Source organism: Cheilinus undulatus, linkage group 16, assembly GCF_018320785.1.
Source record: "Cheilinus undulatus linkage group 16, ASM1832078v1, whole genome shotgun sequence".
Taxonomy (NCBI): Eukaryota; Metazoa; Chordata; class Actinopteri; order Labriformes; family Labridae; genus Cheilinus; species Cheilinus undulatus.
This window is the reverse complement of record NC_054880.1, coordinates 6,038,710-6,064,377: the sequence shown is the minus strand read 5'-3', so window position 1 is coordinate 6,064,377 and position 25,668 is coordinate 6,038,710. Positions and strand designations below refer to the sequence as shown.

Genomic DNA, 25,668 nt, shown 5'->3' with positions numbered 1-25,668 from the left:
AAGAGTTAGAGCCCTATCATCAGAATCACAGATCCTTTAAATGTTTTTCACAGTTTCCCGTTTGAAAGCAATAAATGAAGTTTATTTAGTGATATTTGCCTTTCTTGAACATTGTCACCTCCTGCTCTGCTTCCTGACTCTGTGGTCGGGACTCTTCAAATTGTACTTTTTTTAAATTAAAGAAACAAACCTAAAATTAGTTATTATAGCAATTAGTTATTATAACATCAAAACAGTGATTTGGTGAGTTTTTTTTTTGGGGGGGGGGGTGTTACAGTGGGGGTCTGTCTATCTACCATTCCCAGTCCAATTTAAATTGCTTTATTAGTGTGGAATCAACTGGGATTGTCATATAACTTGACAGTTTAGAATAAAGAATTCAATTTTAAAAGTAAACATACACATTTAGTCCATTTCATGGTGTTGGTGTGGAGATTGAGGGTCTTCTTTGGTCACAACTGCTCATGTAATGTGCTGCAACATTTGCACAGAGTTGATTTCACCCGGCAGATTTGGGAGCTTCGTTTTTCGTTGTTCATCCTGGTGAGCTGTTTTTGTTATCACAGGGTCCTACATGTGACACCGTGAGTGCAAATCATCATGCATGTGTAGGGACCCCCTAGAAGTCACTTTATCATGTTTATCAGAGGACACTTTATCAACTTTGCCCTCTACGTGACAACCTTAAATGGCTCTTTATTTCATTTGTCTTTTATAGCAACACCCTAGAAGGCATTAAATCACATTTATCTTTTATTGGACACTTTATCAAGTTTGTCCTCCATGCGAAACTTTATCATGTTTGATTTTTTGCACTCATACCCTGTAACAGTGGTTCCTAGCACTTTTATCCTGTTTGTCTTAGACAGGCCACACTTGGGCGCACTTTACCAACTTTTTCTTGTATAGGGAAACCTCACAATTGTTTTTTATCATGTATACCATTCATAGGTGCACAATAGAGGGCACTTAATCATCTTTTTCTTTCACAGGTACACCCATGAGGACACTACTTTACCTTTATCCTCTATGTGACACCCTTGAGTGCTTTTTGTCATCTTTGTCTACTACACAGACACCCTAGAGGGCACTTTATCATTGTGTTTGTATAGAGAAACACTACAAGGCCCTTGTTTGTCTTTCATAAGTGCACCCTAGAGCAGGGCTGTTCAATTACAAATTCAACTGGGCCAAATTTGAAGTGGCCCCCGGGCTGCTAATTGAATAGGTCTGCCCTAGAGGGTACTTGTCGCCTTCTTTTTTCTTGCGACACCCCAGAGGGCACTTTATCATCGTGTTCATCTTCATTAGGGCATCCTGAGGTCACTTTATTACCTTTGTGACACCCTAACATGATCGATTGACTATTTTGAGCTTGAAAAAAGACAACACAACAAATAAGAGACACTCCCCATGACTGGTTGAGCTAATCAACCCTTCAGTCTGGGTGCCACTGACACAGAAAGCATGTGGTATCACTTCCTGTTATCCTGCTGCTGCTGTGTTGCTTTAAATAGGACCAAATTATTTTTCTTCAATTTTTTGATCATGCAGTTTTACTTTTGCCACATAAAGAACATTTTGTATGTCATAATTCCAGATTGATTCCTAAATATCGGTTATCAGTCTAATCCGTATCAGCCCTGAAAAACTCATATCAGCTAATAACTTAATAAGGTAACTTAATTTCTTATATTTACAATGTTTTCTGCCTCTGCAGCTCAGTGCTTTAGAAATGACAGGGTATTTTCCATCAACAAACATGCAGCTCTTGAGTAAAAATCCAAAACACACAGTTGGGGTCCAGACGGGGTGAAAACCTCTGCTTTATTAATGTCAGCCCATAGTAAATCAGCTACATCCAACTTATGATACTGATGTACACAGACAAAACAATCAGCATTTATACAACAAACCACCAATGGAATTTAAAAGTTAACTGAAAAAATAAGGCTACTGTCAAAAAAGCAGACGTCAGCAAACTGAAGTTTTTATACTATGGAGAAAACATATAAATGTACACCATGTTAAACATCTTGGTGTTATTTTTATTTACAATGTTTCATTTAAAGGGAGCTCCCCATGCAATGTTCACCGTCAGTGTAGAAAACCTGATCTGCCTGTAGATGCTGCACAAGAGCTATTTGACAAGTTAGTTAAACCAGTTATGTTGTAAGCTTGTGAGATGTGGGGTTGTAAAACAGATCCTAAAAGTTAAAATGACAGCATGTAATAAGTTGAGGAGATCCCCATTCTGGATTACACTTCAGAAAGAAATGAAACAGTCTAGTAAACGTACAAGCATCTGCTCAGCCTTTGTGATAAAGATGTTTATGCATCAGCATGGATGAAAGCAGAGATTAAGTGACTGTAGTCTGTCTAACCTCTAGATCTCAACAGTTTAACAACATTAACAGGATTAAACTGACAGTTCAACAGAGGCCCAAAGATCAGTTTTTGCACACGTGGCAAAGAGAACTGAAAAGAGTGACATCGTCTAATTTATATGTACAATCTAAACAAAAGATTAAACTGGAGAAGTATCTGGAAACCAAAAGTATATACAAGCTATCTGTAACTTTAGACTGAACAACACCAGGATCCCTGAGGTCACTGGGAGATATAAAGGGCTGGACAGAAACCAGAAGATCTGCAAATTCAATAATAACTGTCCCGGTGATGAGTGCCGAGCTATAACGAGCTACAGAGAAAGGTTTACACCAAAGTATTATTTAAACCAGCGGTTCTCAACTGGTTGGGTCGGGACCCAAAAGTGGGTTGCGGGTTTGTCTTAGTGTCTTTTAAGTGCTTTTGTTCCATTAATCAAGCTTTTTACAGCAGAAGATATGATTAAATTTCTCTCATTTTACCCTAAATCATTCAAGAATTTTCATTGTGAATTTACCCAAACTCAGTATTTTTTCTCCTTGATTTTTTCCCAAAATTTTTAAGGAGTTTTCCTACATTTTTTGAGAGTTTTCTTTGGGCACTTCGCCTCAAACTTTTAAGACAATTTCACAAGGAATAAGAGACTTTCAGGACTTTTCTGAGAAACTTTCAGCAATCTCCTCCAGTTGTACTTCAGGAATTTTTAAAGATTTAGGGAATTTTCAGTTACATTTTTGTGTATTTTATCAGGGGTTTTTTTTGGCCAGAAGCTTTCAGGAATCTTCTTTAATTCTTTCAAGAATTCTTCATGTCTTATTTTATTCAGTGTCTTTGTTCCATCACATTTCTTTGAAGGGTTCAAACAGCACGATCTTTTATTAAACAAATCCGAGAGAATTAACAAATTCATCAGAAATTTGGGTCACCATTCGTGGTATGGAACATGTGGTGGGTCCCACATGTTGAGAACCACTGCTCTGTACTGTGCTATCATGGTACAATTGGCAAGTCTTCAAGGTGCAAGCCTAGCACAATTTTCAGATCACATCTGTGTCTACCTCTGAGAATGTAAACAGTCTGATCAAGTAACATTAAGAGTTTAACACATGCGACATTAGCTGAACAAACAAGAGCCCAAAAATCTCTGAGTAACTGTTTACAGATAAAAGTCAGGTTGGACTTTAAACCCTGTGCATCAAAACTGACATTTGCTGAGCACCTGAAGGTTTCATTTCCTGGACTTTTTTTTCTCACCCTGCAAATAACGTTGGTGTTTGTGTTTCTGAAGATGTCGTTCCAGTTTAGTAGTTTCATCAAAAGCGTCACCACAAATCGAGCAGCTGAATTGTTTCTCTGCTGCGTGACAAAGGGCATGTCGTTTCAAACTTTCATAATTAGCATAATTTTGACCACAAACTGCGCAACTGAAAGGTTTATTTCCTCTGTGAGTACTAACATGTTGCAGCAGGATCCTGGAATGAGCAAATTTTTTACCACAAACTAAGCAACCGAATGGTCTCCCTGTGTGGGTGTGAGCGTGTTTTTTTAGAGCTTTAGCATTAGCAAAAGTATGACCACAAACTGAGCAACTGAATGGTTCTTTTACTATATGGACAGCTGAATGTTGCTTCAACTTATAACGCTTGTCAAAGCTTTTATCACAAACAGCACATTTGAATGGGTTTACTGTTGTGTGGCTAGCAGAGTGAGCGTCTAGACCACTCTGTTCTGTAAATCTTCTACAACAAACAAGACACTGGAAAGGTTTAGTTGCTGCGTTGAGGTTCATGTGATTCATCATCTCTGATCTCTTGACAAAACCTTTATTACAAATGGAGCAGTGGAAAGGTTTTACTTCTGCATGACGCATCATGTGTAGTTTTAAACCCAATCTGCGCAGGAATCTTTTACCACAAACTAGACAAAGGTATGGTTTGTCTACATCGTCCATCTTCGGTGGTTGCCGTTGTTTTTTAAACAAGTTTGCAGAACATCCAGATGCACCAACTGACATGTTTCCAGTTTCATGTTTCACATCACTTAGCAGAGTACCTTCAGGTTCATCACACTCCTCACAATCAGCAATGTTGTTAGTGTAACCGTGTGAAGTCTTATCAGCAGCAGCTGGCAGGGAATGAATGTAAGGATTAAAGTCTCCATCTTCTGATCCTCCAAAGTCCTCTTCATTGTCTTCTTTTATCACACGCTCTGTGTCTCTGTTCTCTTCACTTTGGTTTTCATGAAGCTGTGAGGTCTGAGGTCCCTCTCCATCCTCTTCTTCACTCTTCAGGCATACAGGAATTACTGTGAACATGTTGATATCTGTCTCCTCTGCTTCCTGAAGCTGCACTCTCTCCTGACCTCTCCATGATTCTTCCTGTTCTTCTTTAATGGGTGGAGGCTCCGTAATCTCCTGGCTCCTCTTCCGCTGCTCCTCTTCCTTCATCGCCGTCAGCTGATTGAGGTCTGTGGACAAACAACCCCCAAAATTATGAAAACTCTTCATTTGCTTATAACATAAAATCATTCTAGAATATTATGTCATTAAGGAAGTTGTCGTGGTTTCTGATATCGCATAAGTATAATCTAAAGTATAATCTAAAGAGGTAAAATCCACAAAGTATCATGTATGTATGGTATGTATGGTTTTTTCAACGCAAACATACGACAGTTCCATCCTGATTCCAGACTTTTTTTTATGGTAAATGTCGCCATCTAGTGTCTAGTCACCAGAACTGCGCTTCCATATATGGCAATTTCTCTTTCTCTCTCCCTCTCGCTCTCCCCCCCAGCACTCCCCCATCCCCTGAAGACCTCCCTCTTTGTCTTGTCATTGGCTCTTCTCCATTGCTCTCTTTCACCTTTCTCTCTTGTCATTTGAGCCTACACGTAAACAATCTACTCCCCCTCCTCACCTGAAACTTTTCTTCTCTCCCTTGAGACACACGGGGCCTTTGTCTGAGCTGTTATCTTCTGCCTGTAACACCTGTTTTGATGACACTTTTCTCCAGAGCGGCCTCTGTTTTATATCTTAACCCCCTTATGCTTCACAATATTACATATCATGCCTCATCTATTCCATTTCGGTAATCATTTATAGTGTTATATATGTATATATTGATCATATTACTCTCATGCTTATGGTTCAGATTCTAATATTTTCTTCTTTTCCTGTCAATGTCTAACTGAAATCCTTTCTTCATCACCTTAGTGATCATTTGTAGAGGAAGGCAGTATCAGTGTGTCAAATAGAGAGAGCCATAAACATCCTTTTTCTGCTGCTTTAAACAAGTTGTCTCCTGTTGATATTCATAGCTTTATTGTCTCCCAACCAAACATGTATTTTTAACATTTAGGCCAGGTTTTACTCATGATATGGAATTTAAAGGGCTTTTTAAGACCATTACTTCTTCCAAATGATTAGAGGCCTTCAATTCAATTGTTTACTGATATTTTTCTTCATCAAAGTCAAAATAAAAGAATCAGATGTCTCATAAAAAAAAGAGAATCACCCGTTTAAACCGACCATTGTGCAAATCCGGCAAGACATATTCTTACATTTTTACATACTGTAGTACAATTTTTGGAAATATTTTTATTTGTTTTACATCAATACAACCCTTATATCCCAAGTTTAAATAATATGCATTGACTTTTGTCTTAACTACTACAATAAATTGCTTAAAAGTGAAATAAACATAAAAGTGTTTTTTTCACATATATTTCAAAACACAGAAATTGCACAGCTTTATCCCTCAAATTTGTAAATGTAAAAAAGCTGCACAATGTCCTTTGGAACCACAGGAAATTTATTTGGAGTCTGTAAATTTCCCCATCATACGGATTTTAAAGTTAGTAAGACTACTCCAATGTAAGTTAATACATGCTTAGCTGCTGAGTATGCCTGCATGGCTAGTTAATGGCTGGCAGGGCAAATTGAGTAATTTTCAGGATTTTGGGGGGCTAATCAGATTTCAGGGGGCCCAGTTTAGCTCTGGCTACCACTAGCTCTGCCCCTGAAAAGTTACTGGTGCTGCTATTTGTCGTGATGATCCATCAGGACATTTCTAAGCTAGATCTCTCCTTGTCAAAATGTTTGTTTACAGATTTAACACAGTAGCACGGCCTTGTGCTGAAAACAAGAAGAATGATACAGTTAAGCACAAGTTTAATGTTTTAATGTAGGCCATGTTTCATTTTATCTCTAGAATTTGAAAATGGGCCGTGGGACGCATTTGTTTGGACATGCCTGGTATAGACGATCACGTTCTGTTAAAGGACTTTGGAAACTACCTTCAGATAAGATGTAGAGCCCAGTCAGAGCTCTCACATTTCTCTTTTTAGTTTGTGGGGTGCTGAAATTCTTATTTCACCAACTAATCCCTCTGAAAATGTGGGGAATATATTGATACTAACATCCATGACTCAAGCTGTCAACTCTTTGTTTGGTAAATGTCAAATTTTGTATGAAGAATTAATAATGACTGAATATAGAAAGAATAACACCCCCAGGCTTGTAAATATCATGTTTAAAACATTGTTGTTAAAGACAAATTTAACTTTGTCACGTTATCAGCACCACAAACGGAGCAACAGGAGCTGCTGAGCATTACAGAAAATATAACTTTCAGCTTATAATAACTTTAGCAAGATGTCTGATTTCGGAAAAATGAAGCCGTTTTTACTATAGTGCAGTGATACTCAACGTGTGGCTCAAGAGCCACACGTTGAGTGGTAGCCCATTTAAGCTACCTTTGGCCATTAAATACCCCTTTTGTCCTATTATTTGTATTTGCTTTTTTGATACTTTTTGCCTTTTTAAACATTTTTTGCTAATTTTGGTCCAAATAAGCTACCTTTCCCATTAAATACCACTTGTTTCCTTTTCCCCAAATTTTTGCCTCTTTTTTTTGTCCTTTTTCACAACTTTTTCTCAATTTTTGCCACATTCAAGCCACCTTTTGCCGTTTCATACCACTTGTTTCCCTATTTATTAACCATTTTTGCCAATCTTGACTGCTTTATGCACATTTTAGTCACTTTTTACTCATTTTTTGACACGTTTGTCACCATTTTACCATTTTTAACACATTTTGCCCATTTCAGCTTTTGCCATTAAATACCACTTGTTTCCTATCTTTCAACCATGTTTGCCAATCTTGACTGCTTTTTGCCCATTTTTGTCACTTTTCACTCATTTTTTGACACGTTTTTGTCAATTTCGACCATTTTTTGCCACCTGTAACTCACCTTTTTTCACTTCTCACCCTTTTGTTGGCCATTTTACAACGTATTTTTGCCACCTTTTCCCTTTTCACCATTTTATTTTGTTACTTATTTGTTACATATTTTTATTGTTACTGTACCGGAAGTTCCAACCACATCCGTAGTATTGATATCAATATTTTTGGTGACTTCCTGTTGGAGGCCTTTAGGTTTGATAAAGAGGCTGTAGGGTGAGAGCAGAGAGGATATATTCTTTCTTAAGAGTTCCAAATTGCGGTTAGTTACTAATAAAGTGACCTCACCTGCTCGTTGTATCAGGATTACAGGGTTGAAAACAGCATTCAGTAGTTTCTGCTGTCGATGGTTTTCCTCTCTAGATGGTCTCAGTTTCTCCTCGTACTCTGCTATCGTTCTTTCAAACAGCTCACAAACCTCTTCAACAGCAGCATTCAGTCTCTGGTTCACCGAAAACCTCAACATTTGGACGTTAAACATCTTTGCTGACTCTCAGAGTCGATTCTTTCAGGCTGTTTCTACTCGTTTTTTAGCTCCAACAAAAGCTAATGCCAACCGGAGGCGTTAGCTTCCTGTTACACTGGGCTTCGCTTTAAAAGTTGAGCTTTCTAAATCAAAGGGAACAGCAAGGAGTTAAAATCGTCTGTTCAATTTGACAAGTCGGCTCAGAGAAGGTTTTCGAGGCAGAATGAAAGAGCCCGAAGAACCTCCAAGAACAAGAACTTCTTCTTCTTCTCTTCTTTATTGGCGGGTCGCAAACAACTTTGAGGTGCATACCGCCACCTACTGTACAAGAGTGTGCACCATCATGTCACTTGCCTTAGATCAGGGGTTTTCAAAGTATGTGAGAGTGAGCCTCCCCTGACCCCTAAGAGGAGATTATTCATTCGGTGGACCCCCACCCACAAAAAGGATTAAAATTGAATAAAATAAAATAAAATAACAAAAAACAAAAAACAAAAAACAAAAACAAACATTTAAAACATTTATGTCTAATCTTTAAACTTTATAATTCTACCGTAAACAGATGAGACTTCCAGACAATTGAATTTCCCTTCGGGGATGAATAAAGTTATTGTATTGTAAAGTCCTAAACATCTGCCTTTCCCTCTTATTCGGTTATAATGCCATTAAATACCCTTTTTCATACATTTTTTGACCATCTTACAACGTCTTTTTGCCTCTTTTCCCAATTTTTTCCACTTTTATCCCATTTTTGCCCCCTTTTCACCTTTTTGCACATTAAAGCTACCTTTTGCCATTACATACCATTTGTTTCCCTATTTGTCTTAACAATTTTTGCCAATCTTGACTGCTTTATGCACATTTTTGGTCACTTTTCACTCATTTTTTGACATGTTTTTGTCACTTTTTCACCATTATTTGCTGCATTTTGCCCATTTCAGCTACATTTTGCCATTACCTACCACTTGTTTCCTACTTTCTCTAACATTTTTTGCCAATCTTGACTGCTTTAAGCACATTTTAGTCACTTTTCACTCATTTTTTGACACGTTTTTGTCAATTTTTTTTTTTTTTACCATTTTTTGCCACATTTTGCCCATTTCAGCTACCTTTCCCATTAAGTACCACCTGTTTCCTACCTTTTAAAAAGTTTTGCCAATCTTGACTGCTTTTTGCACATTTTACTCACTTTTCACATATTTTTGTCACATTTTGTCACTTTTTGACCATTTTTTGCCACCTGTAACTCATTTTTTCACTTCTGGCCCATTTTTGCAACTTTTTCCATGTTCTCTCCCCATTTTCAGCCCTTTTCACCTATTTTTCCTGCTTTTTGACCATGGTACCACCTTTAACTTATTTTATTGCTACTTCAAGCCGTTTTTGCCACTTTTCACCTCTTAGATCGTGGCTTTTGCAAAGGTATTTTTCAACAGTTTGGCTCTTTAGTTGAGGGTTGAGTAACACTGCTCTATAGCATAGTCCCTATAGTAAATACAAGTTTATCCATTTTGCTCCATGCACAGCAGAGGTTAGCAAAGCAAATCACCTTTTTTCTGGTTTATGGTTCCGCGCCTTCCCTGAAGCTCTGTGGAGCCCCCCAGGGGAGGCCCGCCTCACACTATGAAAACCACTGCCTTAGATCATATCGTAGCTGCCAGCCCAGTGTCCCTTAGAAACACAAGCAGCGCCCTCTTCCCATTTCTTATCCCTTCTCCCTCTCCCTCTGTTCCCAGAATTCCTTTAAGGCTCCACTCCCTACCTGCCTCTTTAATTTTTCTTCAAATCTTGTCCTTTTTAATTCATTGTATTTCATACAGTGTAACAGCACATGTTCAACATTTTCCTTTCCTCCACACATATCACATAAATCATTTCTCCTTTTCCCCAGTGAATGCATGGTGTCATTCAGTGTGGTGTGTCCTACCCTAAGGCTTGAAATGATGATTTCCTCCCTCCTGTTCCTTTCTCTTTATTTCTTTGTTTATTTTCTTATGAAATCCCCATGCCTTTCTGGTCCTCCTCCCACATTATCTGCCATGTTTCCATTCCGTTTTTCTTGATTGTTGTTTTCTCCTCTCTATTACCTAGTTGAATTGGTATTGTAATTTCTTTTCTTAGTAATTCTTCAGCTAATTTGTCCACCATCTAATTACCCTTCACCCCCTCATGCGCTGGTACTCAACAGAACTGTACGCTCGCACCACCCCTGTGAAGTCTTAGTAGGCTATGTTGCAGTTCTATGAGTAAGTCTTCTCTGCTTGATATTGTTTGTCAAGAGTAGTTCTAACCCGGCACCTGGGAAACCACTCATAGACAACGATTGGGAAAGTGTAGAGCCTTTGAAAAAAAAAAAACTCAGAGGGTGATTGGATGAATGTTCTATCACTTCTTTACGGGCCAATTTAGGAACACAAAACACGTGATGTAGCCACTACCGAGGACTAAACTCCATAGAGAACTGCGTAACAAGAACCATGGCGACTGCAGACATGTCAGTACACAACTTTGATTTTTAAAAAGAAAACAACTCACTGCTGTTCTTTGTTCTTCTTTTAATGAAGAAATACCGTCAAGTGCTGATAAGACTGGCGCTTTAGCAGCATCCACACTAATCTCTTCTGCCATAACTGCACTGGCATCTTGTTACCTCCGCCAAGGAGGTTATGTGATCGGCAGGGTTAGTTAGTTAGTCAGTTAGTTGGTTTGTTAGCAACATAACTCAAAAAGTCATGGAAGGATTTTCATGAAATTTTCAGGAAATGTCAGAAATGACATAAGGAAAAACTGATTAGATTTTGGGAGAGATCCGGATCACTGTCTGGATCCAGGAATTTTTTAAAGGATTCTGTACTGTTGGGAGATAGGGCTAATGGCAGAGGTCTGTGCTGTTACCACTTTACACCAGGAGATGGCGGACATGAGTAACTTATTCAAAGTTTTGGAGTTTATACAGGTTGAAAGATGCACGCCCACTCGAGAGGACGAGTCGGAGCGTAACAGAGAGAAAGACAGTAAATTGTAGTGAGAATACTCACAATGCTGGGAGGAATAGAGGAATATTCACCCTCTACCATGACTTTCACACGTAGCAAAGCCAATGTAACCGGCGAATTAGATTTTGGGAGTGATCCGGATCATTGTCTGGATCCAGGAATGTTTCTAAAGGATTCTTCACTATTGGGAGATAGGGCAATTTTTACTGCTTGAAGCCCACTTTTGCCATTTCTCTTTGCAACTTTTATCCCATTTTTGCCCTTTTTCACCAGGTTTTACCTCTTTTATCCTTGCTATTTTTCACCTTTCTTGCCATTTTTTGCCCATTTAAGGTGCCTTTTTCCATTAAATGCCACTGTTCCCCTTTTTTGCCACTCTGCTGGTTTTTGCCGATTGATTTCTACCTTTTTGCCCATTTTAGTCACTTTTCATTCATTTTTTTACCATTTTTTCACCCCTTTTTGCCACCCTTTACTCATTTTTTTGTCACTTCTCACCCTTTTTTGCCACTTCTCTCCCAGTTTCTGACCATTTTTGCCACCTTTAACAAATTCTTAATGCCACTTTAACCCACTTTTGCCATCTGTCACCACTTACATTGTGGCTCTTGCAAAGGCGTTTTTCGACAGTTTGGCTCTTTGGTTGAGTGGGGTTGAGTAACACTGCTTTAAATATTTGTACGTCTGTGAAATGGAGCATGAGTCAGAAATGGTTGTTCTTTGTAATGTTTATTTCATGGAATTTTAGTCAAAATAAAACATTTAAATTTGAATAAATTTTGCAATTATTTTCTTCTTAAAGTGAACACATTTATCTTAAAAAAAAAAAAAAAAAAAAAAAAATCGAATCACTGAAACTAGAGTTTTGCTGTCAATCTGCCCCCCAGGGTGCCCCTGCAGGAAAAAAATATGCAACTAGATGCTTACCAGGGAGTCTTTGCAGTAGACCTGTGTTACTCAATCACTTTACCTTAAAGGTGACATTTGATGAGCATCTGAAGGTTTCTTTCATGTTTGGCTGCTCTTAACAACACACTTGTGATTTTTGTAGGACGCATGCCAAGTGAATTTTCTATGACACACGCTGCAACCAAATGGTTTCTCCCCCGTGTGGATAGGGGCGTGTTGCCTCAGATTTCCAAAAAGAGCAAATCTTTTGCCACAAACTGAGCAGCTGAACGGTTTCTCTCCTGTGTGGACCCTCATGTGCCTCACGATCTCTGCTCGCCACTGAAAACTTTTCTTACAAACTGAGCAGCTGAATGGTTTATCACCCTTTTTGATTTCTCTGTGTCCCTGCAGTTGTGTCTTTAGTCCAAAGCTTGGAGCACATTCAGCGGAGCTAACTGGTATATTTCCAGTGTTAATCAACATTACACTTACAGCTATGTCTTTGTTTTGCAGAGGATTTAAACCTCCCTGAGAGACACCGCTCTTCTTCAAATCAGCACTGCCACTATTCTCAGATCCAGTGAGATGTAAAAATTTGCCAGGAGTGACAGTTTGTAAATGACTGTCTGGATTAAAGTGTTTGTTTGCTGCTGATCCTCCACAGTCCTCTCCATCAGCTTCTGTTTTCACAATCTTTGTGTCTCTGTTCTCTTCTCTTTGGGATTGACAGGACAGTGAAGTCTGAGGATTCTCTCCATCCTCTTCTTCAGTCCTCACAGGGACAGAAGTTACTGTCAACATGTTGATAAAATCCTCCTCTGCTTCTGGAAGCTGCTCTCTTTCCTGACTGCTCTGCAGGTCTTCATGTTCCTCTTTAATGTGCAGAGGCACGGTGATCCTCTGGTCCAGGTTGGAGCTCCTGTCCTCCTGCTCAGAGAGAAACACTTCCTCTCTCATCATCAACTGCTGGACGTCTGTGGGAAGGAATAAAACAAAACTATTTCAAAATCTATTTTTCGCTTTGTACAGCTTTTCACTTAGTTAGATGTTGGTAATGTCACAATATTCTTGTGATATTTATCTTTTAATAAATATCTTAGTAAGGAGAGAAGCATGAGGATTCCTATGGCACATGGTGGTTTATCTCAGACACGTCACAGCCCCATGAAGTTACAGCTAGATTCACCCCCAGAATAACCAAAAGACCAACAGGTTAATATAAAAAGATGAGTGGTATAGATCTAATAACAAAATAACCAATAGGTGTAGCCCTAATCTAACTCCAACTGTAATGGCAGACTGCATAATTACATAATCATAAAGGGCTGCAATTACTTTTGTATTTATACACTGGTGGATGAAGTCCAGGTGGAGTGAGACAAAATCTATGAAGTTTACTTTGAAAAAGTCTGAAATACTGAGGTTGAGTCATATTGCGTCACATCCTCTCTCACACACAGAAACAGCATCACAGTCTGTGTCAGCTTATTTGCTGCTCGTCTATTTCCTTTATCATGCACACCATTGATCATCAACTGGCGGCCTGGGGGCCATATCAGGCCCCCCAAAGCTTCCTGTCTGGTCCCCAAAAGATCATTTAATTCAGATGTCGTGGTTTTAAGAGTATCCTTTGGCTTTAAATATCTGCAGCTTTAAATCCACCCCCAAAACAATTAACACTGAAATCGTTTAAGAATGACTACAAAGTTGATCTGTTTTTACAGAAATTTACTGTCATAATTAGTAGATATTTAAAAAAGGGTTAAAGTTGGCAGAAGTGCTGCAAAAATACCAGATAAAGAGATGAAAAGAGGTTAGAGAGTGGCAAAAAGGGACAAAAATTGGAAGAAAAAGTGGTGAAAAGAGGTTTAAATGTGGCAAAAAATTAGTAAACAAGGAAAAATTGGGAAAAAAGTATTACAAATTGGTTATGAATGAAAAAATAGTGCAAAAAAAGTAATGCAAAGGGGTTAAAAGGTGGCAAAAATAGAAGAGGAGTGGCAAAAATAGATAAATGAGTGACACAAAGGGGATAAAACATGCAGGAAAAGTGGATTAAAATGGGTTAGAGAATGACAAAAATTGGGTTAAGGAGGCAAAAAGTATCAAAAATGGGTTAAAATGGACAAAAATTGGTTTTAACGTTGCAAAAATTGTTGAAAAAATGTAATGAAAAGAGGTTATAAAGTGGCAAAAATAGAAGTGGCAGAAATAAGAGTGGCACAAAGGGGATAGAACATACAGGAAAAGTGGTTCAAAAGGGGTCAAAATCTTGCAAAAATTGGGTTAAAGAGGCAAAGAGGGGTTTAAAGTATCAAAAATGAGTTAATACTAGTACTAAATCCCAGAGTCCCTCAGAATAGGGGTTCTCAACCTTGGGGTTGGGACAGCCTTTTGGATCACGAGGCACTGAGAAAGGGTCATCAGATCCTTGAAAAAACTATGTATATTTTTGAATTACATTGTAGCCACTTCATACCAATTTTGCCAAATTTTTTTTGCCCTTTTCATCACTTTTTGCCAATAGTAGCACGTTTTTGCCACTTAAAACCCATTATTGTCCACTTTAAACCCTTTCCATCTCTTTTTCTGCCTGTTTTTGCCACTCTTAATCCAATTTTTACCACTTTCTGCATTTGGTTGCCTCTATCAGCCCCTTTGACACCCCTTTTTGCCCATTTTTAACACAGTTAACACATTTTTGCCTATTTGTATCAATTTTTCACCCCATTCCACCTTATTTCCACCAAATATTTGATAAATTAAGGCTCAGCGGTCTGCTGTAATGTTAATTACCTGCATACAGGACACCTGGCTGAGGCGGAGTGATACTGGAGTGAAAAGGCTTAGAGATGCTAACTCTAGCTGGGTCTAAATGATCTGTTTGATAACATTTAATATTCGATAAAGTCTAAAATTTTAACAGCGGTTTAACAGATGACCTGTTTTTCTTGAAAATTAAAAATTGTGTTTAATAAATAAAGTGAACAAACCTGGTCTGTGGAGCTGAATCTCCGGGGTTAAAACAGCATCCAGTAGTTTCTGTTGTCGATGGTTTTCCTCTTTAGATGCTCTCAGTTTCTCCTCGTACTCCGCTATCGTTCTTTCAAACAGCTCAAAAACCTCTTCAACAGCAGCATTCAGCCTCTGGTTCACTACAGATCTCAGTATTTGGATGTTAGACATCTTAAATAAATCTACCGGGAACGTTTCTTTCAGCCCGTTAAAACTTGTCTAGTCGCTCTAACTCTTGCTAACTGTGTAAAATGCTAGGCTTCACTTCAGACGTGAATCTATTTAAAACAAAGACTTTAACACATAAACGATCACACCAGGGCGGACATCGTTAATTTACCAAAACAAAAAGGCTTTTATTGTTTTCATTTGGGCTGACTATTAAAAGCAGCGGGAGGAGATGGCCCATTAGCATCCCGTAAGAAACAACAGTCGAGTTTGTCTTCTTCTTCTGTGGTGTAAAGGCGGTAGGCAGACAAGCTGAAAGGTGCAGTACTGCCACCTGCTGTGTGAAGGGCTTTTATGTAAACTGCAATTACACACAAAGAAGGATTATGTCCACTTCTCAGATCACAGAGTTCAGACTTTTTGCCCTCCGAATTCAGGGAATAACGTCAGAATTCTTCCCTTTTATTTCAGAATTTGGACTTTTTCCCCAGAATGAAAAAAAAAAACTTTTTTTTTCAGTGGCCCTAATCCACTTCTGTATTACCTGACAGCCCCAAATACCCTACACCACTGACGCTCAATGTGTGGCTCTTTTATGTCTTCATTTGAAATATTATTCCCCCAGAAAACCTTAAAAAAGGGGAAATTTGACCTCGAAAAATATTCACATTTTTTAGTTTGTTTCCCAGACATATACAGAAACCTTTAACTGTCAAACTTAATTGTCCAATTGTTGCCATATTTATCCCATTTTTGCCCTCGTTCACCTTTTTTTTTTTGCCACTTTTCACCTAATTACGACACATTTGCCTTTAAATACCACTTTTGATCTATTTTTTCCCATTTTCCCACTTCTTTTCGACACTTTTTTTTCCCCCAATTTTTGCCTCTTTCACCATTTTTTTTTTTACCACTTTTAGCTGCCTTTAGCCATTTAGTGCCCCTTTTTTCCTATTTTGTTTGCCCATTTTTGCCACTTCTTTTTGACCCTCTTTCCCCATTTTTTGCCACCATTTTTTTCCAGCACTTTCTGCCCATTAAAGCTACTTTTTGCCAATAAATACCACTTGTTTCCACTTTTTTTGCCCTATTTTGCTACCCTTGACTGCTTTTTGCCCTTCTTTGTCACTTTTCTCTATTTTTTTCCCACATTTTTGCCACATTTAACTCATTTTTATTGCTACTTCAAGACATTTTCACCACTTAGATTATGGCTCCTACAAAGTTATTTTTCAATAGTTTGGCTCTTTGGTTAAGCAGGGTTGAGTAACTCTGCCCTAAACTAAGAGTTTCTGGCAGAAGTTTGTCACCTTTACAAAAAATATCACTGTACAGTGTATCTGACTCACAAAGTGAATTCTGCCCACCCTAATTAGTCACTTTCCTCCTTCTTGTAGTGTTCCTACAAGAATTGACGACTTGTTTAACAGTTTGTAGATCTGTGCATCCCTATCTCATCTAGGACTATGACCATATAGGGGAAGACAGTACTTTGTCATAGTAACATCCAATCAGTGTTTATTTCATCGACTAAAACTATGACTAAAATGTTCGTCGACAGCCTTTTCATCAACAACAAAAACTAGACTAAGACTAACAGCTTTAGTTTTCGTCAAGATGACTAAAACTAAACTAAAACTAAGACTAAAATAAAAAATAGCTGCCAAAATTAATACTGCATCCAATTATTATTTATTTATTGTTTGGTGTTAACGGAATCACACAAGGGAAATGAGGTAATATTACAAATGCACAGAAATGTTTCAGTGACAAAGGATGAAGAAGCAGAGAAATGTAATAATTTGCCGACATTTCACTCACATGCCCTTTAGCATGACATTCAAGGATTAGCTTCAGTTTTGTTTTTTGTTAAATATGGAAAATATCTATGTAAATTAAAGTAGAAGTGACCCTTTTTTTTTTCTACTGAACTCTTGACCTTTTTCTCAAACAGAGGGGTATGGCAAGGTTTGAATGGCGAACACAGAGCATCATTATACCATAGTAACTTACTAGCACCTGCCTGAACTGAACGCAGAGAGAGGGAGAACCTCTTTGCTGCCAGCTAGGATCACTTTGAGCATGTGAGAGGAAATAAATGACACAAAGACTGTGTTGTGAAATAATAACAATTTCTTTCTTTCTTCTTTCAACATCCCCAGACCTCAATGGCATCACTGCCTCTCACCCTTTCTCACTGCTTGTAGCAGTTTCCAAGCACAGTTTATTCAAGTAACCCAATAACATATCTTGCATTGTTAGGAAAATTCCCATTATGGGAGCAGGTTTAGCTCAGCTGATAGAGCAGGTGTCCAAAGGAAGATACTGTCATCCTTGACGCACTGATCAGAGATTGATTCCTGGTCTTGGCACTGTTTGGTGCATCTCTTCACTCACTCTCGCTCACCAGATTTCCTGCGTTTCTTAAGCTGTCCTATCACAATAAAGGCAATGGGCTCAAAAATTGATCTTAAAAAATGTATTTAAAAAACAAAATTAATAAATCCACATAATTCCATTATCCCAGCATGTGAACCTTACATGAGGAGGGTGTGATAAACACCAGTCTCCTGCAGAGCACACAGATGATACTAACAACACATAGCCTACTTAAGCAGGGTGCATGTGAAAGTGTGAGCCAGTTATCAAGGTCATTCATCCAATACTGCAATACTCAACAGAAAAAAAGAAAAAAAAAAAAACAGGCAAAAACATATGGAAAATAAAGCTTACTTGGACACCCTTAAATGTTACTGGGTGGTCCATTTAGGTACATTTTTATATAACAAATACATAATAATAAATAATCAAAATGATTAGAAGGCACTTCCCTGGACAGGTAAGTCTTGTGGGTCAACCATTCTGTGCAGAAAATCTGGATAAATCACATGCTGTATATGATGAATGCATATGAGCCAACAAATAAATTCTTAGCAGTTTTTATAAATAAGGTTTGGTCTCCTTGAACCTTTAAGATCTATCAGAAGATCCAGACATATAAACGCAATTATTTAACCCTCAGTCATCACTTTGATTTACTATCCTTTAAAGGCATTAAGGACAAAAATGTCCACTTCCAAAAAACTGTAAAAACTTAGCAGATGAATATTTTTTCTGCTTTTTTTTGCATAAATCTCATAAACAACTTCAGCTCTGCTCAAAACTACCAAAATTCAATCATTTGGAGGATTTTAACCCTTTAATGCCAGTTTGATTACTTAAAGATCAAAAAATGTGGTTTGAATGGGATTCAATGGGACGTTTTTGTCCACAAGTGACTCGAAAGAGTAGTAAATTTTAAATCGGATGCTACTCAAAAACAAAAAATGCATCAAAGTCAATATTTTGGCTAATGTTTGACATACCCAGGACTGATTTAAAAAAACACTCCCCCAACATTAGTTATCTGGATAATAATTACTGTTTTGTGTGTTTTTTTTTTTTTAGAAAAAAATATGACCATCCTGTAATCAAATTGACATTTAAAGGGTTAAAATCTTGAAAATTAGTCAATAATTGATTGTTTTGATTAGAACTGAAGTTGATCAAAAGATTTGAACAAAAAAACAGAAAAAATATTAATGTATACTATTTCTATTGCTGTTTTTGGAAGTGGACATTTTTGTCATTAATGACTCAAAAGGGTAGTACATTTTAAATTGGATGCTACAAAAAAACTAAAAATGCATCAAAGTCAATATTTTGGCTAATCATTGACATGCCCAAGCTGGATTTAGAAATAATGTCCCAGACATCCAATATTTGATTTAAGGAAGATATCATATTTTTTCCATAAAAAACAACATTGACTTTAAGTAATCAAACTGGCATTGAAAAGGTTAAAATCCTGAAAATGATTGAATGTTTGGTAGTTCTGAGCACAGCTGAATTTTTTAAAGAGATTTATGCAAAAAAGCAGAAAAAATATTAATCTGTTAAGTTATTATAGCAGTTTTATGGAAATGGACATTTTTGTCCTTAATGGCTTTAAAGGGTAGTAAATTTGTTTACAGTGTTCCTCTGAGCTATCAGAGCAATTGAAATTTGAATTAAAACATCTGCCTGGAAAGAAACTTTGTTGCAAAAAATCGATCATATGCACTAACACAGCCAAAATAGTGAGCAGAGAAAGAGGAAAAATATGCCCAAATGGCCAAAAATGTCCCTAGTGATGCCTGAAGGTTAACATTAATGCTCCTTATTAAAAAGTACAATTTACTAAATGATGCTTATTTTCAAATATCCTCCTTACTTACATGTCTTGAAGCAGAAATGAAATATTTTCTCCTCCATTTTCTGAACTGTGTCTCTTTCAAAAAAGTAAGTTCATTTGATTTTGTTATCATCCTCAGAGAAGCTGTGTGTTTTCTTTCATGTAGAACACCTCACATCACTGAAATGGGATTCAGAATTTCCCGGAGTTTAGACCTAACTGAGGTTCTGTTGTCTCCCTCCACTTAAAAGTGTCTTCAGTCTCAGGTTCAGAAGAGTCTTCAATCTTGACCTCAACTTCTGGCTGTAAGTTTCTCTCTAGATCAAAGTACCTGTCCACTTCTGATCGTTCACAATCCTCTTCATCTCTTGTTTCCATCTGTTCCGTTGGTCCTTGATTCAGCTGTGAGAAATCAGGTTTCTCTTCATCTTCTTCACATTTTACAGAGGCAGGAAAATATGTGAACTTGATTATGTCAGCCTCCTTTAGCTCTTGAGGCTGCTTTCCTTTCTGACTGCTCCATGGTTCCTCCCCAGTTTGGCTTTGAAGAGGTTCTAAAGTCTGATCTCCAACACATTTGTGAACTTTTAACTGGGAAATCCAAGCAAACCTTTGGTGGCAGACATTGCAGCTGAAGGGTTTCTCACCTCTATGATGAGCCATGTGAAGTGTCAGGTAAGACTTTAAGTTAAATCTTTTGCCACATTCAGAACAACCAAACGGTTTCTCTCCTGTGTGCGTTCGCTCATGTTCTGTCAGATGACCTTTTTGGCTAAATCTTTTACCACACTCAGAGCAGCCAAAGTTTTTCTCTCCCGTGTGCATTCTCAAATGACTTGTCAAATGATGTTTAAGGCTGAACTTTTTACCACACACAAAACAGGCAAATGGTTTCTCTCTTGTGTGAATCATCATGTGTCTGGCCACACTTTCTTGTTGGCTAAATCTTTTATCACACTCGGGACAGCTGTATGGTTTCTCTCCTGTGTGTGTTGTCATATGATTTGTCAGGTGATGTTTGAGACTAAATCTTTTATCACACTCGGGGCAGCTAAAGGGTTTCTCTTCTGCGTGGATTCTCATATGTTTATTCATATTTCCTTTATGGGAAAAGGTTTTTCCACAGTCAGAGCAACTAAAGATGTTCTGCCGAGTTTGATTTAACATATTTCTGTTCAGGTTACTTTTTTGGTAAGAGATGTCATCATATTCAGAGCAGCGAACAGGTTTCTCTCCTGAGTGGATTCTCATGTGTTTAGTCATGCTTCCGTGTTGGGTAAATTTTTGACCACACTCAGAGCAGCTGAAGGGTTTCTCTCCAGTGTGAGTTCGCATGTGTTCTGTAAGAGAACCTTTTTGGTAAAATCTTTTACCACACTCAGAGCAGCCGAAGGGTTTCTCCTCTGAGTGGATTCTCATGTGTATAGTCATACTTCCTTGTTGGTTGAACCTTTTGCCACATTCAGAACATGCAAATGGTTTCTCTCCTGTGTGAATTCTCATATGTTTTGTCAGATTACCTCTATGGTTAAATCCCTTTCCACACACAGAGCAATTATGGGATTTCTTATCAGTCTCTGTTACCCTGTTTGTGATGCTTTCATCTGAGATTAACCCTGATTGGTGTCCTCTTGTTTCCTTCCAATGAGCACCGTCTTCAGTCTCAGATGTTTCTTCAATCTTGACCTCAATCTCTGGCTGTAAATCTTCATCTGGATCAAAGTACCTGTCTATTTCTGATCCTCCACAGCCCTCTCCATCAGATCCTGTTTCCACCCCTTTAGCTTCTCTGTGGTCAAGTTGTGAGGACTGGGAATTCTCTTCATCATCTTCACACTTCACAGGGACAGGAAAAAAGGTGAACTTGATGATATCATCCTCCTGTGGCTCTTGAAACTGCTCTCCCTCCTGACTGCTCCACAGATCCTCTGGTTCCTCTTTAACGTGCAGTGGCTCAGTAATCTCATGGTCCGGACAGTAGCTCCTCTCCTGCGTCTCAAGGGGAACATCGTTTTTACTTTCTGAAAGCTGCTGGACCTCGTCAGGAAAACCTAAAATACAGAAGCACATATTTAGGAAACGACCAGGACTATTAACTAAACTAGCAGGTCTACTCTGTACTTCTTGCACTGTCACACAACAATTACGAAGCAAAAGGTGGCTGCTTTAAATAATTTTGGACACATTTCAAAGTGGTTGAAGCTACAAGAAAGGGAGGACAATGCAAAACAGTGAAGAACATCTATATGTAGCTGCTCCAATGCTGGTCAGCCACGACTGTCATTAAAGTTTTTTTGCAACATTATAATCACAATTTGAAGTTATTTTCTCTGATGATTTTGAAACTGATTTGAAGATTACTGACTTTACAACTAAGCTATTTCACCCTTTTTTAAATTTACAACTTGTGTCTCGAAGTAAAGGCTATCAAACATTTATTTTACTGCAGCAACAGCCAGAAAAAGGTGCATTTCTTTTATCCAGCAGTTCGTGCATTTTCTGATTCACCCCATGATTACACTTAGGTATCGTGTTTTCTTTCGAAAGTCTTTCAATGTTTTTTAAAGCCCTGAATGGTCATGCCCTTCCGTATTTGTCCGATTTGCTTTAATCTTATAAGCCCAGTAGAGCGCTCAGGTCTTCAGGAATTTACCTAATAGTCCCCAAAGTCACAACCAAAACATACAGTGACGCATCCTTTTACCACTATAACCCCTGTCTGTGGAACAGCTTATCTGAAGACCTACAGGGCCACACCCAATGGTAACGTTTTTAAAAGCCAACTCAAGACCTACCTTTCAGTGGCTTTCGTCTGAATTTTGTGTCATTGTCTTAAATGGGTGGTGGGGGGTAAGGTCATGTTTCCTTTTGTTTGTTGATTTGTTTGTTTGTAAAGTTCTTTACGCTACACTGCCTGTAGGAAAAGTTTGATATAAATACAGGTTCATTGATAGATTCTTTTGTGTTTAAAGCATATGTACACTGTATTGCCAAAAGTATTTGCTCACCTGCCTTGACTCTCAAATGAACTTAAGTGACATTCCATTCTTAATCCATCGGTTCACCCTTTGCAGCTAGAACAGCTTCAACTCTTCTGGGAAGGCTTTCCACAAGCTTTAGGAGTGTGTTTATGGGAATTTTTGACCATTCTTCCAGAAGCAAATTTGTGAGGTCACACACTGATGTTGGACGAGTAGGCCTGGCTCTCAGTCTCCGCTCTAATTCATCCCAAAGGTGTTCTATGGGGTTGAGGTCAGGGCTCTGTGCAGGCCAGTCAAGTTGATTGCCACATGGAGAAGCGCGATTTGTCCCTCTAGAGAAGGCGTCTCCACTGCTCTAGAGTCCAGTAGCGGCATGCTTTACACCACTGCATCCCACGCTTTGCATAGCACTTGGTGATGTATGGCTTGGATGCAGCTGTAACCATGGAAACCCATTCCATGAAGCTCTCTACCACTGTTCTTGAGCTAATCTGAAGGCAACATGAAGTTTGGAGGTCTGTAGCCATTGACTCTGCAGAAAGTTGGCGACCTCTGCGCACTATGCGCCTCAGCATCCACTGACCCCGCTCCGTCATTTTAAGTGGCCTACCACTTGGTGGCTGAGTTGCTGTTGTTTCCAATGGCTTCCACTTTGTTATAATACCACTGACAGTTGACTGTGGAATATTTAGGAGAGAGGAAATTTCACCACTGGACTTGTTGCCCAGATGGCATCCTATCACAGTACCACACTGGAATTCACTGAGCTCCTGAGAGCGAGCCATTCTTTCACTAACGTTTGTAGAAACAGTCTGCATGCCTAGGTGCTTGATTTTATACACCTGTGGACATGGAAGTGATTGGAACACCTGATTTACATTATTTGATGGGTGAGTGAATACTTTTGGCAATATAGTGTATGTGTTCCACAGGTACAAGCATCTGGATGTTATGAGCTCCTCTGTATCTTTTAAAGATGAACCGATCAAATCATGTGATCAGATATCTCTACAATCCAGACTAAATAGCTGAATCAGGTATTGCAGACAATGGGCCCTTCCATGAGGCTGGTCTATACAGTGTTGTATGCACTACGCACGTGTCATCAGTGTGTCAGTAAACTTGTGCATTTTGCCTTGCACAGGTTTTATCCTGGACCTCCTGTGTTCATAACATATATAACATGTATCCTGACATGTAGTTTGTGGATAAAAACATGGAGGTGAACCCCTTCATTATGATAAAATCTGGATAATCAGAAGTGAAGGACAAAAGTCCTGCCATTGTTGAACGGGTGTGAATGGCGATTCAACTTTAAAAAATCATGTGAAAGGTGCACACTAGAGATTTATGTCATGAAGATGGAATAAGAAATTAAGGCCCCAGCACCAACCTTGGTGTGAGGACCCTATAGAAATGCTAGGCCTTATTAGCTTGTGTTTTCTTTTGCGGAGAAAAAGACAAATTCAGAGCAAATATGTGAACTGAAAAACATCAAAACACAATCAATAAAGTGTTAAAACTCTAAATTATCCAGGTGAAGACCCCCAAAACACTGCATCCTGCAACAATTAACCAAGGCACCCATGACCCCTGACCTGCAGCCCTACATTATGGCAGGTAGGTAACACAGAAAGCTGTTATTACAATCTAAAGCCCCATAAATAAGACAATGATCTCTCCATCCATGGTTCTGTTGTTATCAGGAGCTAGCTAAGGCTAACTCTGTGCTATATGTGGATGTAAAGGCTAGTTAGCCCCTCCTCCTCCTCAGTGGCTAGTTGGACAGCTAAAGGCTAACCCCTTATCTACGGTAAACCTTTATCCAGGAGAAGAAATCAAACAAACCTGCTCTCTGCTGCTTTATTCCAGGTGTTCTGGCTACATCCAGCTGTGTTCTTTGTCTCCGAAGCTCTTCTTCTTCTTCTTCTTCGTATTTAAATGTCGTCGTTTGTCCTGGCAGCCTCCGTCTGAACAAATGTTCAAGATCCTGGAACCTTCCGGACATTTTACACACATTTAGGAAAAATAAGGAAAAGATAATTCAGCTCTGAACTCTTAGATTACAGTCCGCTACTCACAGGATGCAGCGCTTCATCTCTCCTCTGCTGTTTGTAGGCGGCCGGTAAACCAACGTATAGGCGCATTACCGCCACCTACTGGAGCGGAGGGCAGAACATGAATTAAAAAAACAAACATTCCGTTTTGGAACATGAAATATATATAAGAGTGTAGGGAAAATATCACAATAGACACTAGGATAATAAAGACAAAACATTGCATTGACATAAATGATTTTTTAAAAGCAATCCAAAATAGGTAAAAAAAAAATAATAATAATAAAAAGACAGCGGCATTCACGTGTACAGAAAAGCGCGCGAATGGCAAGCCAAGAATTTATGAAGATAGCAAGGAGTTAGGCATAGAGTTACAGAGTTTAACAGGCTTTCTATTAATTTTTCCCACACATTTTGGCAATTCAAAGTAATCTGTGAAATTAAAGAGAAATGCAGAGCAAGAAGCTTTTCCACTCACAGGTGTGAATATGAATGTTACACAAAACAATGAACAAACCAGAGATAGTTTTAATTTCTATATTTTTTAATTTAGCATTTACCACCTCTCTGTATGCAGGCCACCGGGGTCCAAGTCCCGCCTGTGGCTCCGTCCCATGTCTGTCCCTCTCTCTCACCCCTGTTTCTGGCTCTGTCTACTCAGTGTTAATTCTGGCAGCTATTTTTAATTTAAGTCTTAGTTTTTAGACAAAATGTCTTTTAGTTTTAGTCCCAGTTTAGTCATTTCTACCCTTTTTAGTTTTAGTCTAGTTTTAGTCCATAGAAGTCCTCACATTTCAGTCTTTACTTTTAGTCCAAGCATTTATTCTCTTGGCTAAATCTGGTACCAAACCATGGTAGTGTGTTTTCTGCTAAGCCTGGGGTCCCTGCTTTCTACAGCTGAGAGGCAAAATAGATACAGATGCGTTGTTTTTGGACAGATTTACCCACAGTGGAGAAATATCACAGATTTTGAATGTCAGACGAAAACTGAATTACATTTTAGTCTAATGTTAGTCATCTTGATGGAAACTAAACTTACCTTTTGTAAGTTTTAGTCATCACAGATCCAGTTTTGTTGGTCTTAGTCTAGTTTTTGTCATGGAAAGAAAGGCTGTCGTTGAACAGTTTTAGTCAGTGAAATTCACACTGCATCCACTGTCCTCCTCTGTAATGAAGGTGTAAGAGGAAAATGTATTTTTTCTTTTTTTAAATAGCCAACAAGGTTAATTGCTGTTACAATTTTAAAATGTGTT

The 25,668-nt window shown here is 38.5% G+C and overlaps 3 protein-coding genes across 3 annotated transcripts; all 3 read right to left on the bottom strand.

Annotated features, from left to right (window-relative positions):
• Positions 1-1,814: 1,814 nt before the first annotated feature.
• LOC121523817 (gastrula zinc finger protein XlCGF57.1-like) lies at positions 1,815-8,360 on the bottom strand. Its single transcript, XM_041808870.1, has 2 exons — positions 7,917-8,360; positions 1,815-4,854 (listed from the first exon to the last, which is right to left on the bottom strand). The coding sequence occupies exons 1-2, from the start codon at positions 8,107-8,109 to the stop codon at positions 3,617-3,619; spliced, it is 1,431 nt and encodes a 476-aa protein (XP_041664804.1). The 5' UTR covers positions 8,110-8,360; the 3' UTR covers positions 1,815-3,616.
• A 3,588-nt stretch (positions 8,361-11,948) lies between these two features.
• Positions 11,949-15,409, bottom strand: LOC121523872 (gastrula zinc finger protein XlCGF8.2DB-like). Its single transcript, XM_041808931.1, has 2 exons — positions 14,975-15,409; positions 11,949-12,955 (listed from the first exon to the last, which is right to left on the bottom strand). Exons 1-2 carry the CDS (start codon positions 15,165-15,167, stop codon positions 12,099-12,101), a joined length of 1,050 nt encoding a protein of 349 aa, XP_041664865.1. The 5' UTR covers positions 15,168-15,409; the 3' UTR covers positions 11,949-12,098.
• A 3,407-nt stretch (positions 15,410-18,816) lies between these two features.
• On the bottom strand, positions 18,817-24,456 carry LOC121523499 (zinc finger protein 2 homolog). Its single transcript, XM_041808417.1, has 3 exons — positions 24,440-24,456; positions 24,207-24,355; positions 18,817-21,428 (listed from the first exon to the last, which is right to left on the bottom strand). Exons 1-3 carry the CDS (start codon positions 24,454-24,456, stop codon positions 19,570-19,572), a joined length of 2,025 nt encoding a protein of 674 aa, XP_041664351.1. The 3' UTR covers positions 18,817-19,569.
• Positions 24,457-25,668: the final 1,212 nt, after the last annotated feature.